The 18,910-nt window shown below is 39.2% G+C and overlaps 1 protein-coding gene across 36 annotated transcripts in view; it reads left to right on the top strand.

Moving 5' to 3' along the window:
• The window catches only part of RIMS2 (regulating synaptic membrane exocytosis 2), a 640,638-nt gene extending 629,322 nt beyond the window's left edge, over nucleotides 1-11,316 (top strand). For 35 of the 36 annotated variants that reach the window (XM_069466135.1, XM_069466114.1, XM_069466124.1 and 32 more), the window contains 5 exons: nucleotides 1,460-1,601; nucleotides 5,506-5,618; nucleotides 5,938-6,039; nucleotides 7,519-7,658; nucleotides 8,445-8,663. In XM_069466135.1, the coding sequence (XP_069322236.1) occupies nucleotides 1,460-1,601; nucleotides 5,506-5,618; nucleotides 5,938-6,039; nucleotides 7,519-7,658; nucleotides 8,445-8,663 (716 nt within the window). Of the gene's footprint in view, nucleotides 1-1,459; nucleotides 1,602-5,505; nucleotides 5,619-5,937; nucleotides 6,040-7,518; nucleotides 7,659-8,444 lie in introns of all 36 variants that reach the window. The other variant, XM_069466111.1, reaches the window with a different exon arrangement.
• Nucleotides 11,317-18,910: the final 7,594 nt, after the last annotated feature.

The following is an 18,910-nucleotide window of genomic DNA, read 5'->3' as shown; positions in this document are numbered from 1 at the left end:
ACAACATGTTTACTGTCAGTTGTCTAAAATATCAGCCTTAGATTATGGAACTGAGTTATATAGATCAGTCATAATTTATATTTTGTATAAACTCTTTAAAGCATTTTTTGTTGTACATTAAAGTTGGAAGTGGAGAATGGATGAAATTTAAAGCAGTGTTTCAAAATGGTGAGCAAATATAAGAGGTTTGGTGAAAAGAGATTTCAAAAAGCCAACTGCCATACGAGCAAATATTTATAGATCTAAAAGGAACTTATTAATACCAGGCACTAAAAGAGCTAACCATATGGTTGTATCCCAGAAAGTTAATGATGCACAGTCAATGTGAATAAATATTTAGGCATGAAAAGAAGTGCAAATAATTTGGACTATTACCCTATTACCCCAGCTTTGATAGCCTCTCAATTCCACATTCCAACATTGAAGACCTTTGTAATTTGGGCTCAGTTTCTTGTGTAACCTGCCTCCCCTGCTTAATCCTTCACATTCTTTGGTCATTGCACCTCGCTTAAAAGCACATGATCATTCCTGTCTGCACCTTTGCCCAGGCTGTTTCCCCTGCCTAAGGCACTCTCTTTCTTCTTGCATCCCAATCTGCCCATTTTTCAAGGCTTGCTCAAATCCCATGCTTTCTATGAAGCTCCTTCTTCCCTGACCTCTCCAGATAGCACTTCCTACCTCTGTAGTACTGCACTCAGTTTCTTGTTTGGTCTTCTAACTGGCTTCTGTAAGTAAACCTCATCACCACTGTTGAAGATCCTTGAAGTTATGACTATCTGTGACCAAAAATTACAAAGCTCTTTTCACATGATACTGCTGGGATTTTCATTCCCCTTTGAGAATCTTTCTGAAAGTTACTAGCAGATGTGAAGCTCTTGGCAAACAGGACTATCTCCTTTGTATAGATTCTTCTGCCTTCTAATATCTATCAACTTACAAAAACAGATTTTCTTATGAAGGTTAAATCTAGAATATGAGGATTACTCACCATCTTTTCTTTGCAAATAGTGTGAAGGCCTGGTTCTCTTACTATGAGAAAAAGAAAGGGAAAAATAGAGTAGGCAGAAATTAATCTGACATTTAAATATTACAATGAAAACAAAAAGATAGATATAAATTAACCTGGCATTTAAATATTACAAGAAAGCAAAGCTTATTTCATTTTTCTTAGGTTGAGTCTTTTTGTTTCTTATGTTAACAACTTGAACACTGTTTTAAATGGAAATAAAACAATGATGTTTTGTGCTTCTTAAAGAATTTTTAGAAAATTTTCATCCCACTCAACAAGGCATTCATTGTTGAAAATTGTTTTAAACACCTTTTCTTTCTGTCTCCTTAACAAGAGCACTTTGTATTTACGCAGTTCTTTTCATCTGAGGATCTCAGAGCATTGGCTAATGCTTTTTGTTACTAGGTAGTGATGACAAACCTGTCACACCTTTTGTTTCTCTCTCTGCAGAAGCAGGAGGTAAAAAACTCCGGAGCACTGTCCAGAGAAGTACAGAAACAGGCCTGGCAGTGGAGATGAGGAACTGGATGACTCGACAGGCAAGCCGGGAGTCTACAGATGGCAGCATGAACAGCTATAGCTCAGAAGGAAAGTGAGTGAGGCCGCCTATGATGTGCATCTTCCTCGCCTTGCCTGCCTCACTCTCTCTGCTTTCACAAAAGCTAACTCACACACTCTTCATTTGCACTGGCTGATTTCCTGGGAAGAGAACTTTGCTCACTTGCCACTGAGCAATGTGGCATATCTAGCTTTTTATATCAAGGGAAATAGTTTGGGGATGAAGCGTTTTACTTTAATGGTAATATGCTAAAATATAACTCTCACAATGCATGCAAATAGAATATTTTGCCCTAGCTTGAAATAATATGTAAAAGCACAGAAATAATAAGCACACATGCCATACCATGTGAACAATGCTAGTTTTTAAAATCTTTGCCCTAAGAGTTATTACTAAAAAACATGGAATGTTAATATATACTTAGTTCCATGCTGTAACAAACAATTATAATTACTTAATATAATAGCCAAAAAGAAATGCCATCAAAAGAGTTGGTGAGCCTTTTAGGATTTTTTTATTTAGTTTTCAGAGACAGGGTCTCACTCTGTTGCCTAGGCTGGATTGCAGTACCATGATCAAAGCTTATTGCAACCTGGAACTCCTGGGCTCAAGCAATCCTCCCACTTCAGCCTCCTGAGTAGCACATGCCACCACACCCAGCTAAGTTTTTAATTTTATTTTTTTAGAAATGGGGTCTTACTTACTATATTGCCTAGGCCATCTCAAACTCCTGGCCTCAAGCAATCCTCCTGCCTCAGTCCCCCAAATTGCAGGGATTACAGGTGTGAGCCACTGCACCCAGCGTAGCCTTTACTTATGTCGTTATCATGTAGCTTCCCTTTGAATCAGCTGTCTCTGATATATTTTTAAAGCATTTGTAAAGGCTATGTACCCCTGTCACCAACAAATTAACAGTAATTAGCAAGTAAAGATTTGTAAATGAGACTGTAAGGGACAGTAATAGAGGAAAGTGGAGTTTACTGACCTCACTCTGTTGTCACCACGGAAGCATTAGATGTTCAGACAATATATGTGTAGCCAGTTCACGGATGTGAGGCCATAGGAGCTGTTGGCATAGTATGAATCATATGCCATAAGGATAATTTGTCTAGCACAATTACATAAATACAAGATATATATATATATATATAGTTTCCATACATTTATAAATAGGAACATATGGGATACTTATGGAAATAGACTAAAACATTTGTATTAACTGAATATTTGGGAGTTGAGGTGGGAGGGCAGAAAGAGATTTGGTGTTCACCAAGGAAGTCTAAAATGAGAGGGAGAACCAACTGAAAAATAAATGTGCACTGAGCAATGATCATTATAAAGCACTGTGGTAGATACTGTTAGGGATATAAAAAGGTTTAAGCTATGGCTCCGCTCCAGATGTTTGTAGTCTTACTGGAGAAATGGGATGAATGTTCATAAAGTCATTCAACAAATATTATCATACCTGCTAGTATTACGGTCTCTGTGCCATGAGTTGGGGATATAAGTCATACAAGGGAGTCAATATCTGTGGTTAAGACCATCGGCTTTGAAATCATATAGGCCTAGGTTCTCATCTGGTTTGGCTCTTTGGCGGGGGTGGGGGGGGTGGGTACTATAGAACCTTTGGCAAGTTATTTAATTTTTCTAAGCTTCACTTTAATTGATTGAGTTTAACAAGTATTTATTGAACCCTTACAATTTTCCAGGCATGATTCTAGGTGATAGAGATACACCAGTGAACAAAACAGATAAAAAAAATAACAAAAAACTCTACCTCATCAAACTTACAGTCTAATAGAGAAGATAGGCAATAAATAAGAAAAATTGTTAAAATTCATATACAAGAAAAATTAGTAACTTACATAATAGATTAGGTAGTGTAAGTGCTAAGGAGAAAAATAAAGCAAGGAAGAGAGATGTTAGAGTAGGGGTAAGATTTTGTGCAGGGTAGATGAGGGAGAGGATGCATGTGAGTGAGGGTCTGAAGGAAGCTAGCGAACAGATGGAAATCTGAGAGAAGAACATTCCAGGCTGAAGCAGTGCAGAGGCCCGGAGGCAGGAGCTGGCCTGGCATCAGCAGTGAGCAGGGCCACACTGTGGAGTGAGAGCAGGAGGGGCAACAGAGGAGGAGCTACGGAGTGGACTGGGGTGGACGGCTTATATAGTCTTCACGGATTGTAAGGACTTCGTTTTTACTCAGAGTGGGATGAGAAATTGCTGGCAAGTTTTGAGCAGAGAACTGATGTGATCTGACTCCCATTTTCACAAATCTGTCTGGCTGCTGGTGGGGTGGGGACAGCAAGGACAGTGACAGGGAGACATTTCAGAAGGCTGCTGCAGTGATATAGAAGCTAGATAGTTGGGGCTTGGGCCAGAGTGGTAGCATTAGTGAGGTCAGATTCTGGACAATGTAGCAAATAAGATTTACTGATGCCTTTGATGTGGGTAATGAGAGAAAGAGCATATATTGGTTTGCTAGGGCTACCATAACAAAATACCACAGACTGAGTGGCTTAAACGACAGGAATTTATTTTCTCACAGATCTGGAGGCTAGAAGTCCAAGATCAAGATGTCAGCAGGTTTAGTTTCTCCTGAGGCCTCTCTCCTTGGCTTGCAGATGGCCACCTTCTTGTGTGTCTTCTCATGGCTTTTTCTCGGTGCATGCATGGCCTACTGTCTCTTCCTTTTCTTATAAGGACACCAGTTATATTGGAGTAGGGCTCCACCCTAATGGCCTTATTTAATCTTATCTCTTTAAAGGCCCTGTCTCCAAATATAGTCAGTCACATTGAAGGTTAGAGCTTCAACATATGAATGAGGGGGACTCAACTCAGTTCATAACAGAGAGGAAGGAAGAAAGATGGCTCCAAGGTTGAGCAATCGGAAGAGTGAAGTTGCCATTTGTGATGATGGGAATCCTCTGAGAGGACCAGAGTTTGGTTTTTTGTTTGTGTGTTGAGTTAAGGGGTGGAGTTCAGTTTTGGACAAGTTAAGTTTCAGGTGCCTATTATATATCCTAGCAGATATGTAGACTAAGCATTTGGAGTTCAGGTCTGTGGCCCAAGAGAGAGCTGGAGATGTCAAAGTAGGGAATAACAGCATAGATGACATTTCAAACCACGAGACTGGATTAGATCACCAAGGAAATTCAGACAGAGAAAAGATAAGAGGTCAAGAGATCAAGCAGAACCAGTGAAGGTATCAAGGCAGAGTGGCAGAAGAGAAAAGAGGAAAACCAGGAGATAAGAGTGTCCAGGAAACAAAGAGAAGAAAGTGTTTTAAGGAAGAGGGTGGGTCAGTTGTGTCAAATGATCAGAGAAATTTTGGTGGAGTGGTGAAAGTAAAAAAATGATCGTGCTTTCAAGGGAGAATGAGAGGAAAGAAACTGAAGACAGCACATACAGACAACTTTTTCAAGGAGAGAAATGGGGTGGTAGCTGGAAAAGGAAGTGGGGTCAAGAAAAAGATTTGTTTTGGTAAGGTGGGAGAAATAACAGCCTGATTATATGCTGATGAGAATGATCCAGAAGCATTTCTTCATCTATAAAAATGTAGAAATGATAGAATCTATCTCATCGTGCAGCTAAGAGAATTAAATATGAGAAAGCCTGTCATGGAATTAGTGCTAGATATGTGCTGAGTGTTGTTCATAGAAATCACAGCCCCTGTCCTCAGACCAAGGAAGAGAAAGAGACCTGAGCAGAAGCCGGCAGTGCCGTGTGACCACTGCCTCTGGAGACTTCCATGGGCTGCTGGGGAATTTGAAGGAAGAGCCCTGGGAGGTGGACTAGGGTGTTGGGATCCCATAAATGTAAGTGGCAAAATAGTGGGACCAAGACTCCTGCCATGTCAAGGAGGCTAGAGGGAGACTTGAACTTGCCTGAAAGTAAATAGGAGTTGAGAATTTAATCCCGTATGTTACTTTGCTTTCAGTCTGATTTTCCCTGGTGTCCGCTTAGCCTCTGATAGCCAATTCAGCGATTTTCTGGATGGCCTGGGCCCTGCTCAGCTAGTGGGACGCCAGACTCTGGCTACACCTGCCATGGGTAAGGATTCTGTCACATGATTTGACTGTTTTTCTTTTAAATTATTGAAAATTACATTCTCTAAATTTCATAGAATCTTTAATAATATTTTCAGCAGGAGTAAAGTATCCTAGATTTTAATAATAAAAAAACCCTTTATTTTTTTCTATTTTAATTTCTAATGCTCTTTAAAGGAAGACATCATTAATAAAATTTTAAATATATTTGAATCTAAGAAAATATATAGGAAATGATGTTAAACCAAGGTGGCACAAGCATTTTCCTTATTGCATTTGTATATTGAATGAAGCATGTTTGTTTCTTCCCCACACACCATTAGGTGACATTCAGGTAGGAATGATGGACAAAAAGGGACAGTTGGAGGTGGAAATCATCCGGGCCCGTGGCCTTGTTGTAAAACCAGGTTCCAAGACACTGCCAGGTAAAAACAGAAGAGATTTTTCTATTATTGTCCATAATCCTTATTGTTTCCATTTAGAGACTGTTTTTCATTAGATGCTGGAAACTTTGTTTTTAGTTAATCGAGGTTGCTAACAGATGAGGCAGTTATAACTGGGCTAGGGCTGAAGCAGTTTGCGTATTTATCCTGAATGAAGTGTTCAGTGAGGGCGATCTGGTAGGGGTAATATAAGTTGTTAAGCAAGTACATACGTAGTAGAAACCACTGCAAAATAAAAACCAACACACATAGATAATTCATTTTGTCACAATATATATATATATAAGAAGTTCCTTTTTTATTGTTGTTAGCTAGTGTTTTGTGTCATTATTCAGTTTATCCAGAGCTTCTCCTTAGGAATTCTTAGAGCTCTGGAATTAGGATAAAAATAGATAACGGTCCCAATAGTAGCATAATCCTATGTATATTGGATATTCTAATTATATGACTTTTACTTCCTGTAGTATATAAGGAAAGAAAGACACCACTATAACTTCTTATGATACTTATTATACCGAAATACATTATAATCTAAGGTGCTTGAAACCATGAAAATGACACAGTGATTCTGAATACATTACTTAGGGGCCTTTTGATCAGATGTATAAAACAATTGCTGAGGTTTCTGAAAACTTGGCTTTGAGCCTCAGCACCTCCACTGACTGACTTGTAGTTTTGAATCTCTTAACTTCTCTATCTTTGCAGAAATTTTAAATTATAATATGCCAGAGCTGTCCAGAAAGTATGTAGCCATTGTTAATATAAGGAGAGTGGGTGCATGGCCGGATACTTTCCCGACAGCCCTCGTATATTACCTGTTGTACAGCCTTGCACTAATGATTAAAACAGTTGTGTTTGTATAGGTCTTGGAGCTAGTCGACTTACTCTGCTATAAAGAATATTATGATTTGCACATGTATGAAATGTTTTTTATGAAGTGTCTGTCAGATAAATTTTAAGCCATAGAATTTATAATCATTTGCCTTCTCTATAATTTATACATATTACATCAAACCCCACCCCTGTCTTATACCCCCACCATCACCAACATATAAATGCTTTTGGGTGATGATGAGTGATTTTGGGGGATGAGTGGGTAAAACAATACAGTTTCAAGCATGTTTAATTAGATTTAAGTATTGATAAATGAAAGACTAAGACATGTTTCTTGAATAGCGTTAGGAAATAGAAGCGTTTCACCTTATTTAATACAATGTTTAAATCTGTATAACCAGTTGATGGCAAAATAATAATAATCTCAGATCTATATCAGCATCCCCTAAAATTCTCTGAATGACTGACAATTATCCATTATCTAGTGATTTTCACAGAATGTGGCAAGGCCAGTGACTTGAATGCTAGCTCTTTTACCCAAAGATCAAGCTGTTGCAGATGTCACTGTGAGTTGGGCATTCCATATCCATAGTTCATGACTTATTCTCCTCTGTTTTCTTTCCCAAGCACCATACGTAAAGGTGTATCTTCTAGATAATGGAGTCTGCATAGCCAAAAAGAAAACAAAGGTGGCAAGAAAAACGCTGGAACCCCTTTACCAGCAGCTATTATCTTTTGAAGAGAGTCCCCAAGGAAAGGTTTTACAGGTATTTACTTAATTGTTTATCCCTTACCTAAGAAAGTATTTTCATGGAGTCAGACACTGTACCAAAATCTTTTTTTATTATATTCTTTTATGTCCTTCACAGCTGAAATCCTTTGGAAACTTCAGAGCAGTGGCCAGTGCTATAAAACTACATACATTGTCACTTTCTTTAAAGTGAATTATAGACTTGCAAATCCCCATCACCCATAAACTCCAATCTCCCTGAACTGCTTGTGATCTTAATTCTCCAGTACAGTTTTCCTAATTTAAATTTGAATTCCAGTAGTTAAAGATTAATCAAAGACAATTATTTAACTTGATCTTTGATGTCAGAACATTAACTGAGGCTGGGCGCGGTGGCTCATGCCTGTAATCCTAGCACTCTGGGAGGCCAAGGCAGGAGGATCGCTCGAGGTGAGGAGTTCGAGACCAGCCTGAGCAAGAGTGAGACCTCATCTCTACTAAAAAATAGAAAGAAATTATCTGGACAACTAAAAATACATAGAAAATTAGCCAGGCATGGTGGTGCATGCCTGTATTCCCAGCTACTCAGGAGGCAGAGGCAGAAGGATTGCTTAAGCCCAGGAGTTTGATTTGCTGTGAGCTAGGCTGACGCTATGGCACTCTAGCCAGGGCAAAAGAGCAAGGCTCTGTCTCCCAAAAAAAAAAAAAGAACATTAACTGAATGTATGTTAGTATTTTAATGTAAGTTTTTTGGTACATAATTATATTGGTACATAATTTCATGATTATACTGACATTACTCTACTTTTTATTTTGCCAACAGATCATCGTCTGGGGAGATTATGGCCGCATGGATCACAAATCCTTTATGGGAGTGGCTCAGATACTTTTAGATGAACTGGAGCTATCCAATATGGTGATTGGATGGTTCAAACTTTTCCCCCCTTCCTCCCTAGTAGATCCAACCTTGGCCCCTCTAACAAGAAGAGCTTCCCAGTCATCTCTGGAAAGTTCAACCGGACCTTCTTACTCCCGTTCATAGCAGCTGTAAAACTGTTGTCACAGCAACCAGCGTTACAAAAAAAAAAAAAAAAAAAAATCACAGGTCGCAAACCCTGGTAACACTGCATGCTTAATGTTGTGTCTTCTGAGCCTGTTTCTAGGGATACAAAGCGATCCTGTGTTCTCAGAGGAAGTTGCACACATTGTGCCCTAAAGAAGGCCCTCAGGTGAAAGAGCAGAGATATGAAGAACTATCAGGTATGGAGTTCAATGACACTCGAGTTTCTGTCCAATCTGAAGCCATGGATTAATCTCAAAGAACCAGTCAGTTTCATGCAACAAAAGCCCTTTTCAATGGCACCTTTATATTTTTATTGTTCCTTTTTCTTCGTTTATCTGACCCCAAAGCCCTGTTATGCCACAGAAATGGAGCTGTACAGCCATTAAGCCATGTTACAGGTCAAGGAGTGAAGTCCTAGGAAGCATCAGGTAAAAAGCAGGAGACCAAAGAAGTGGTCGGGAACAAAGCGTCAGCCTTCCTCTGGCCAGGGATCGGAAGCAGTCAGTCCAGCGGGAAGAGTGTCAGACTTCCGTAGCTCCACAGGCATGACATTTACTAATGCCAAGATGTGTTGAACTCTGAAAAACAATTCTGTGGCTACACTGTACTGAATGAAATTAAAGAAACTTTTTTTGCATGGACACAGATTAGCTGAATACTTAAATTATTTTCTTGGGGCTGCAACTTGCAAAAAAAAAAAAAGAATAAAAATCAGCCATTTTCAACAATTTATATTATTTTTAAAAATAAATTTCACTAGTGCATGGTTTTAAAAAGGGGAGAGAATGCAACAGGGTGATACAAAGACACACCATGTTTATTCTTTAAACCAATCATAGTCTGTGTTTTGGCAGACACTACAAATGAAAATACTTTCTAGAAAATACTTAAAATTCTCTTTATGTGACAAATAAGTATGATATATTCAATTTATTTCCATGTTAAATATACAAATCTTATGAAGTTCAATATGTGCAAATTTTTCACATTTTTCCTCCTCTCCCTCTTTTAATCTTTTATTTTCTTCCTCCCTTCCTCCCACCAGAGTGAACCTTATACTAAAAAATTACAAGTTTTTGATCCGATCCTCTCTTATACCCCATGTTTGATTCAGAGCTGTAAGATGCTTCTGAATTTCTCAAGGGAAAAAACAACTACGAGCTTTCTTTATTTCAAGCATGTTGAAAAGGATTTTGCAACATGACTTGAGAGTACATTAAAGTAAGTCAGCATGTATTTGACAAAGAAGATATTTGAACTTTTGCAATTTATTGTACAGTGCATGGTAATTTTTTTCACCTTCAAAATTCAGTTTACAGGAAAATCCAAAAATCATGTGGCCATTGTAATGTCTAATAAATTTGTTTTTAGCACCAGCATTATCCATACAGGGGTTAAAGTATTATTTGTAGAAGGTCTTAGGTTTTGTTTGTTTTTTAATTAGTTAAAGCAATTTCTTTAGCCAGTTTCCATTTACTATGTGAATGGAAGCACTGCTAAAAATTTGGAGCCTTGAAACACAGGGCTGTTTATTAATTCATTTTTCTGTAGTAAAATTCAATTTTTCACAAAATTATATTTCTAAAGAAATATAGTAAACATGAATTTGCAACAAACAATTTTAAAGCTCCAATTTTTAGGTGACTCAAAGAAAGTCATTATGCCTATTAATAGTTCTTTGATGCCATCACCAAAAGTCTACATGAAAATCACCTAAAGTCAAAACCCCTGCCTTTGGTTTTATGGACAGTTATTACCATTGGGTGGTGCTACAAGGTCAAATATTTCCCTTAAGTTCCCCCATTTAGAGGAAAAGTCACTGGTTATTATAAAAAAACCACCCATACTTCCTGGTTCTTTATGTACACTTTGATAACACATCCATATATATTGATTTTAATTTTTTGCAACAACTTTTGAAATCCTCATACATCCTATTTGTTTAAATTAAGGCCATGCACAAAAATTGTTTTCTTTGTTTTTATTTTTTCTAAATTCATTGCTGACTATTAAAAACTATCATGCTTGATACAGTGCAAAAGTTAAAATGAGTATCACTAAAAATGCCTTCTCTTTATGTGGTGCAATATGAAATACACCAAGACTGTGTCTTGACATTCTGAGATCTATGATGGACCCAGGTAAAGTTGTTAAAAGAATGAATAAAACTTTATTGAAATCATTTAGACACCTGTGTACCAGCAACAATTGATTTCATAGACCTATAGCATACTATCCCTTAGAATAAACGTTTACGATTTTCCTGATACTAAGATGCAGTCACATAATCTTTTGAGCATATTCCTATACAAATTATTTCTAATTTTAATAAGAAGGACATGACTGTATGGAATATTTGTACATACTTGTCATTATGCAGTATTTATTTAAAAGTTGGTGTTTTCTTTTTTTTATTTTTCACATGTCTGCACCTTGACTTGTGGTTTCGTCATGTAAATAGCACTATGCCAGTGACCATTGCTGCCCTGTACATAGTATGTTTTAAAAGTAAAGGGAATTCCAGTCGGAAAAAAAAAGGGCAGATTATTCCTGTAATGAACACCAACTAATGTAAATCAAATTCATTCTGGTGATGGTATTTAACACTTTAAATAAAACATTTTCTTTACAGATGTTGTCCACAGTGCCTTCTCTGACCTCTCTCCCCACACAGTGCCAAGCCCATTCCCTAAACTCACATATCATTTAAAGACAGCAAAATTGTTGTTTCCTACCTCTCAGTAACATAAGTGCTCTGTGTCTTAGCATTAGCCCTCAGAAAACATTTCTTTAAAATGCCAAAGGATTTCTGATCACACTATTAAAAGTTGCTGTTTTTTAAAAAGGCTGTTATTTTGGATTGAGGTGCTTTCTGACTAAATGACTCAGCAACTCACAGTTTTATGTGTGATGTGAGTGAGATTTCTGGGCTAGTCATGGTTGTCACTGATCGCAGAATCACAAAGACTCATGCACAGGCTCTGCTAGACCCTGGGCAAAGGTGGCAAAGGTGGCAGTTGGCTTTCTGCACGTGTCTTTCTGCTCAGGTCAGTTCAGCTTCGTGGGAAGTGGAGGGTGCGTTTTCAATTGGGGAAACACGGTAACCTGACTTATAACAACCTGTCCAGAGATTGGCTTCTATTTTGTGAGTATAAATGGGTGAACGAACTCCTCCATATCCTTCTGGGGCAGTTCCTCAAACTGAGAGAAAGAGAACCCAAGAAGAGTTCTCATGGTAGATCTCCCAGCTCTATACTTAAGAGCTAGTTTGGATTCACACTTAGTTCGTAATCCAACTGAAATATAAGCCTGCTGCTCTCTCCCATTTCCAAGGACTCAACTCCAGTCCAATCCCCCATATCTATCCCATAATATTTTTCATCATTCAGTATATACCCCCTACTCTGGTGAGCTATTTCTTTGCCCTTAGTATGTTAATACAATCCTATTATAAAAATCCCCTTGCCTTCCTTATATGTCCTCTCCTGAAAAGCCCTTCTACTGTTCTCAAGAATGATCATACTAGTCCCTTCTTACAGCTCCCAGCTCAGGACTTAGTTCTTTCAGCAGTTCCTGACCAAACCCTGACAACGCGGCCGCTGTTGATGGCAACACCTTCACTTTCCCAAGGACTCCTGATGCCAACGCTCCACAAGCAACAATTAAGGACATGCTGGTCTTATAAGGGCTATGACAGAATCAGGCAAGAAATCACCAAAGCTGTCTACCTGTTACCGACTTAAGCTTTCACATTCTGTACATGTAAAAATCATGTGCTCTCCATGTTTGTTTCCGCTCACTCAGCTCATGATGTCCTCAGTGTTCTGTGTGCATTCATGGACTGAATGAACAGAAGTTCACACACCCACCTTTAGTTAGTGAAATGTGAATTGGGAAGTAGTATGCAAGGGGAAATTTTAAAAATGAACAAACAAAATCTGTGCCACTCAAATTTTCCATGTGGACTGATTCAGGTCACTTAATCTCTGGGGCATTAATTTCCTCACCTGGGAAATAAAGAGTTTAAGCTAGATACTCTTCTATCATTATATCAACACTTTAACTAACATGTAGGCTCCATTTTTTTCCTCTCTTGTATCCTCAATGCCAAGAACAATGTTTAAACACATAGAGGGTCAATAAATATCTGTCCAATGAATGTTTATTTAGTCCCTGCTATTTTTGAGGCACTATTTCAGGCATAGTAGTGAACAAAACAAACATGACCCTGCCCTCCTGGGCTTTCATTCTACTAATGAAGACACATTGGTTAAAAAATTACAAGTGTGATAACTTTCGGAAAATGAAGCCCGCAGGATACCATGGGAGTATACAGCAAAATGTTTGAACCAAGCCTACGCAGTTGGTGAACGCTGATATCTAAACAAATGAACAGGAATTAAATAGAAGGAGATGCTGGCAGTGAGAGGCAGGAATAAGATGAAGAATATTCCAGGCAGAGAGAGCAACAGGTAAGAAATTTGAGAGAAAGAAATCATTACCACTTTTATTACCTTATAGTGTCTAAAACAGTGATGAGCACATAAGAAGTGCTTATGAGTGAATGAATGAATATAGATTTCTGCATCCTGGGCTATGTCTAAAGCACTGAGAGTTTTGTTAAGAAGCTGGTTTTGGTTTAAATTTGATGTGAGATCTATTTGTAAATTAGATCATTGATAAAGGCTACTGCTCTATGTAGTTATGTTTAAAATGGTTCTCAGAATGCTACAGAATCCTTAATCCCATTAAATTGTTAGGTCTTTGAAAATAGAAACCAAAGCCTGAAATTCTGTACTCAGCATAGCACCTCGCTCAGTGCTGAGCACAATTATAGGTGCCAAATACTTCACCTTAACAGTGAAGGCACCTCTCAAATATTCTCAGAAAGATACTTGTCATCAACATCTAAGATTCCTGAGTCCTGAAATTTATGTTTGTAGTTTGCATATGGATGAGTCAAAAAGACCCAAAACCCAGGATTTCCTTAATGCCTTTTGAGTACCAGCTTCCTGTCATTTTGCCTTGGGGCAGGACACTATCACTTCCTATGCTTCCTTTTCTGATCCATCCATATTGTTTCTGGAGACCTGCCATTCCCCCTGGCCACAATGGATGGTGGTACAGGAAGTGTAAATTCTTAAACTGAGTCAATCTGTACCTTGCCTGAGACCAGCGACAGAAGCTATTAGATGCCAGTGGCAGTGGTGGCGGGGATGGGGGGGGGGGAAGTCTGGAAGGCTGGGAGCTATTTTCTAATATGATGGAAGTTGGTTTACAATAAGAGAGAAGAAAGTGATCAAAGCCAAGTGGAGTCAAGAATTGAAGCGAGAGTCCTACAGGTTTCACATTCCTGGTTCCATATAACTGAGGATCAGCTGCATCTTTATTCTTTCAAGAAAGCTCACACATTCTAGCTGTAGTGAGTTGGGGTTCCTGCTGCTTGAGGTCATGAGTCCTAATTAATACATTTGGCCAAGGACAAGTCTAATGAAACTGTAGAGTCTTGAAGGAGTCACTGAGGTTACCTAGGGCAACCTTATAGCATCAAAGGAAAGCCTAATGAGTGGCCATCCAACCTCTGCTTGGGTGGATGGAGAAATAAACCCTGCAATGTGTCCCATTCCATAGTCTCTGTTAGACTCTCCTTCCTAACACTTAGCCTAAATCTCCCTTCCAGCGTTTTATACTTCCTGGGACTAGCACTACCTTCTAGAAATATACAGCAAAGCGCTGATCCCTCTTCCACAAGATAATCCTTCAAATATGTTATCTATCTTATTTATCTCCAACTTTTAGAAAGCAGAATAGCATCTTTGTTAAAAATACCCATTCTAAGTAAGAATGCCTAAATTTAAATATACGCTCCCTCACTTACTGGCTATATAACATTGAATGAGCCATTTATCCTCTCTAAGTTTGTTTTCTTATCTGTAAAATGGGGAAGTGGGGACAATAATAGCACCTGACTCACAAGATTTTTGAGAGGATTAACGGAAATAACATAGATAAGGGACTAGCACAACACCAGACATATAATTAATAAGTATCAGCTACTGCTGTGGTGATGGTGATTGTAATTATTACTACCGCTATTTATTCTCTTTTCCAGCCACTTCTAATCCCTTCAACCATCTGTCACTTACCAGAAACCATGTCATCTTGTTCGTCTTCTATATACCTTCTCCAGGGTTATTAAGCAAATAACTCCAGATGGGTACTAGCCCACGAAGAGTACTATGGACTCTGTCTGCTTGTCTAGACACAAGCTATGATTCCACTGCCTTTTTCTGCAGCTACCTCACATGGCTTTTTCAGACTGGGCTGGTGGGCCACTAACTTCTTCATATCCTCCACGTAAATTGCTTCCTTATTCTGCCCTAGTGGAATTTCATTTCTAGCCAAGCACAGATATAAAAGTTCATTCTTGCTAAATTTTTTCTTCTTGGTTTTGTCCAGTAGTCCAAATATTCATTTGTCCAATGATTCCTGCCAAAATCATTATGACTAAACCTGGCATTCACTCCAAATTATGCTGAAAGCTTAAGATTCATTAAACATATTAGCTGTCACTGCCAGCTCTGTGTCACCTACAAATCTGATAAGGGCATTTTGTCTATCTTCGTGCATGTCTCTGATAAAATGTTGGCTAAAATAGGGCCAAGATCTAAGCTTTGTAATTCTATACTGGTATCCATAGTGGTTACTATAATCTAACACATTATAGTTTACAAAATGACTTTAATATACATGATCTAAGTTAATCCTTGTGACTACCTTATGACATAAGTAGCAGTATTATCTTTATTTTGCTGATAAGAAAACTATAGTTCATATAGTTCAAATATGTGACCACAGTCCCACATCTGAGAGGTGGCATATCCAGATGCAAACCTATGTCTTCTGACAATTCAGTCAATTGTGAGACCACTTCATTTGACTGTAATCAACCACATTTTCCCACTTTATCCACAGAGAATTCATTAGGGTTGTTCTCAAACAATCTGCTGAAATACAGATATACTACATTTACTATATTTTCCTTGTAGAGCAATTTGGGTGCTAACAGGAAGCATGGGAGGCAGGTTAGGGTGGTGAAGGGGGAAGAAGTTGCTGGTTATGATAATACCTATTTTTCTGAATTATTGGGATTTGACTAGATCAGGTATAAGGGCTCAGCATAAAATGGTCACCCACCAATGACAGCTCTTTTTCTTATTGTGAACTTCAACTCCTGTTCTTCAGTTTAGTTAGTTTGTTTTACCATTTCCAGTTAAAGACTATTCTAGTTGCAGACAAGAGAAGAAAAAAGTAATTAGAAAATGCTTTGGCATTTTCTCCCCACCATTACCTCTGAGGAGTAGAAGGAATCTGCTCCTTCCTTGACAACTCCTTGCACTCAAAAGAACTAAAAGGGTCATCTTTATTACCTTCAGCATTTTTCCAGCCTTATGGAATCTAACCTTCAGCTTCCAGCCTCTCTTCCTACAGGCACATGCCCTGGTCCTTGCTGCTCCCACTTATGGGCCCAGCCTCCTCCTCTTATATGTTAAAATCTGAGTTCATCAGTGGTGCCTTTCTGTAATTACACTGTATTTCGCTTTGGTTTTGTTTATGTATTTGTTTATACACACACATTTTTTTTTTACCTGTTTCCCTTTTCTTTCTCATTAGAAATTTAAAATGATAATTTTAATTTTTTTCTAGGTTTTTCCATGCCTCTTTGGTCATTACGACTCCTGCCAGGGACTAATATTTATATCATCTGAATTCTTCAACACATCAAATGAAAACTCTAGGACACATTTCTGATAATGACCAGCATCCATTTTTCTCACTGTCATGACTATAAAATGAAATGGTGACTTACTCCCAAGTGTATAAGTGACTAATTTCTGCACCACAAATAGTTTTTTGGTTTTTGTTTCTTTTAGAATTATACTCTATTGGCTTGTCCCTGAACTGCCATTTATTCACCGTTCAGCCTTAACAATATCATTTATATTCTCTGAGTCTCACTGCCCCCATGTGCAAAATGGGAATCGTAAAACTACCCTATTCATTGAGCTGTCATGGGGACTGAATGAGATGATGTGTATAGAATACACAGCACCATGCATAGTATAAAAAAAGTGTTCATGCTCACAAATGCCAACTATTAAGGGCATAAGTAACAGGTTAGAATGTCTTGAAAGCCAGCCATTTTGTCCTTTGCTGGTCCCTCTCATCTAAGGCACAAGTCCTCCAAAGGAAGCAGAGTTCCCTCTGGACATCTCAGGGCCAAGCTAGGGCACCCCCTGCTGGATTTGGAAGTAGTTCTGCTGAGCCCCTCCTAGCAGACCTTTCCTGGAGAGGAATGTATCTCCGACAGGTTCAACAGTCCCCTGCCCAGGGCTACGTAAAAGAAAGGCACCAGTGAGGAATCCCAAATAGCAAGGCAGTTTAGGGCCTTCTCAGAAAGGAGCAGCTGGGCAGACAGATATCTGGCAGTCATCCAAAAGATAGGACTTGAAAAATGCCCTGGGGAGGTTCACTCCATGTGGGCTGGCTCTGTGCGACCCAGAGAGCCAGGGATGCGGGAGGAAGTCTCAGCCCGCTGGAAGTTCCTTATCATGCGCTTTCTCTGGTTATTTCCTAAGCAAGAACTAGGTCAGGGTAGTGTTCACCTCCAGAATCCGGGCTCCCCTGTGTCTCAGGTCTGGCTGGTGGGCTGCTGGGGACAACAGGCTTCTTGGGTGGGCTCATAGTCAGCCAAGGACTGTGGAGCCCCTGCGGGCTACAATGGACCCTGATGACACATGGAGGTACCCAAATCCTGACCCACTGGCAATCGGGCCCTGTCTGGGTGGTGACGAACAGCATGGCAGCAGGAAACTGTCTGACAGGCAATCATTGGCTTTTCTTAGCAAATCTCAAGCTCTTGCTGGAGAAATATTGGAAGTAGTCGGAAAAGGTCCATGTGGCTCAGTTCATTCTTGATTTGTTATAGAACTTTTGAGTGCTAACATCCATAAAACTTATGTAAGTTGTTTGTGACATATTAAAAAAACAAACAGCCAAAAAAAAAAAAAAACCCCTAAAGCTTTGGTGGCATCGGGGTGGTGAAGGGGGTTGACTCATTCAGAACGTTCTGAGTTCTGACGAGCGGTGAGCAGTAAAAGTTACTCATTCAGAATGTTCTGAGTTCTGACGAGCGCTGAGCAGTAAAAGTTAATTCAGTCAACCTTTATCTATAAACCTGGTGCCTAAAGACTGTTAGGGAAATAATCCCGAACTCAAAAAACCAGAAATCCAGTTCTTCAAGGCTTTCTCAGAGAGGAGAAATCATGGGGCACCACAAACAGAGCATGAAGTCTTAGAATCATGCAGGAGACAGGCTTTTAAAATGTTGAGTAATCATTTTACTTCCAAATGGACAGGCCTTCCTTCCGTAGCCATGTCTAGAAGCTAGTAGGCACATCTTCCCTGTCTTAGATATTTTCTGTTCTCAGGATGATCACCTTTTGGTTCTCAGATGTAAGTATTGTGGGCTCTATATTCAAAGCTGAACCCCAAACACTATCACTGTTTTTACATCTTCCAAAGAGGAAAACGGGGGCAGGAGAAGGGAGGGAAGAAGAGTGTAGAAAAAGAGGGAATTGGGGAGAAAATGTCTCAAAACACCCTACCCCTTAATTAGAATTTGGTTTGATCTCCCTGTCTCAAATTTGGTCCCGGTTTTCTCAGACCTAGCTCAGAGTGAGGCAGGTGAGGAGGTGAATGTGGGTGAAAACCAGAGACAAAATGGAAACAGAAATAAACACTTGGAGGCTGCTTTTAATTACATGATTATATCAGCGTCTTCCTGAAAAACTGAGGGTACCTTGAATGTCACGGAGAGGGGTCATGGCTTTAAGAGGACACTTAAAGTCTAGGGCAGGATAGGCTTGGGAATAGACAAACCACACCCACAGAAAGCAGGCCCACAGCAATAGTGCCATGGAAAGGTCTTCCTTTGAGAACACGGTAAGTGGCAATGGGAACACCTTGTGGTTGCTGCAGTCATCTATTGCAGAACACATGTCCATTGTTTTTCCTTTCTCTTCTTTCAGTACAGAAGTATCAGAGTACTAGTCTGCTCAGTCAAGTATATTTTTCTTATCTGTTGGTCTGGGTAGTTAATCAGCTAGATTTCAAACACATAATTTGGCACCTGTGAAGTAGGATCTGAAGGCATAAAGCACAGG

The sequence above is a fragment of the Eulemur rufifrons genome, chromosome 3, assembly GCF_041146395.1.
Source record: "Eulemur rufifrons isolate Redbay chromosome 3, OSU_ERuf_1, whole genome shotgun sequence".
Lineage (NCBI taxonomy): Eukaryota > Metazoa > Chordata > Mammalia > Primates > Lemuridae > Eulemur > Eulemur rufifrons.
The sequence above is the reverse complement of the archived record's forward strand: the minus strand, read 5'-3'. Positions and strand labels throughout refer to the sequence as shown.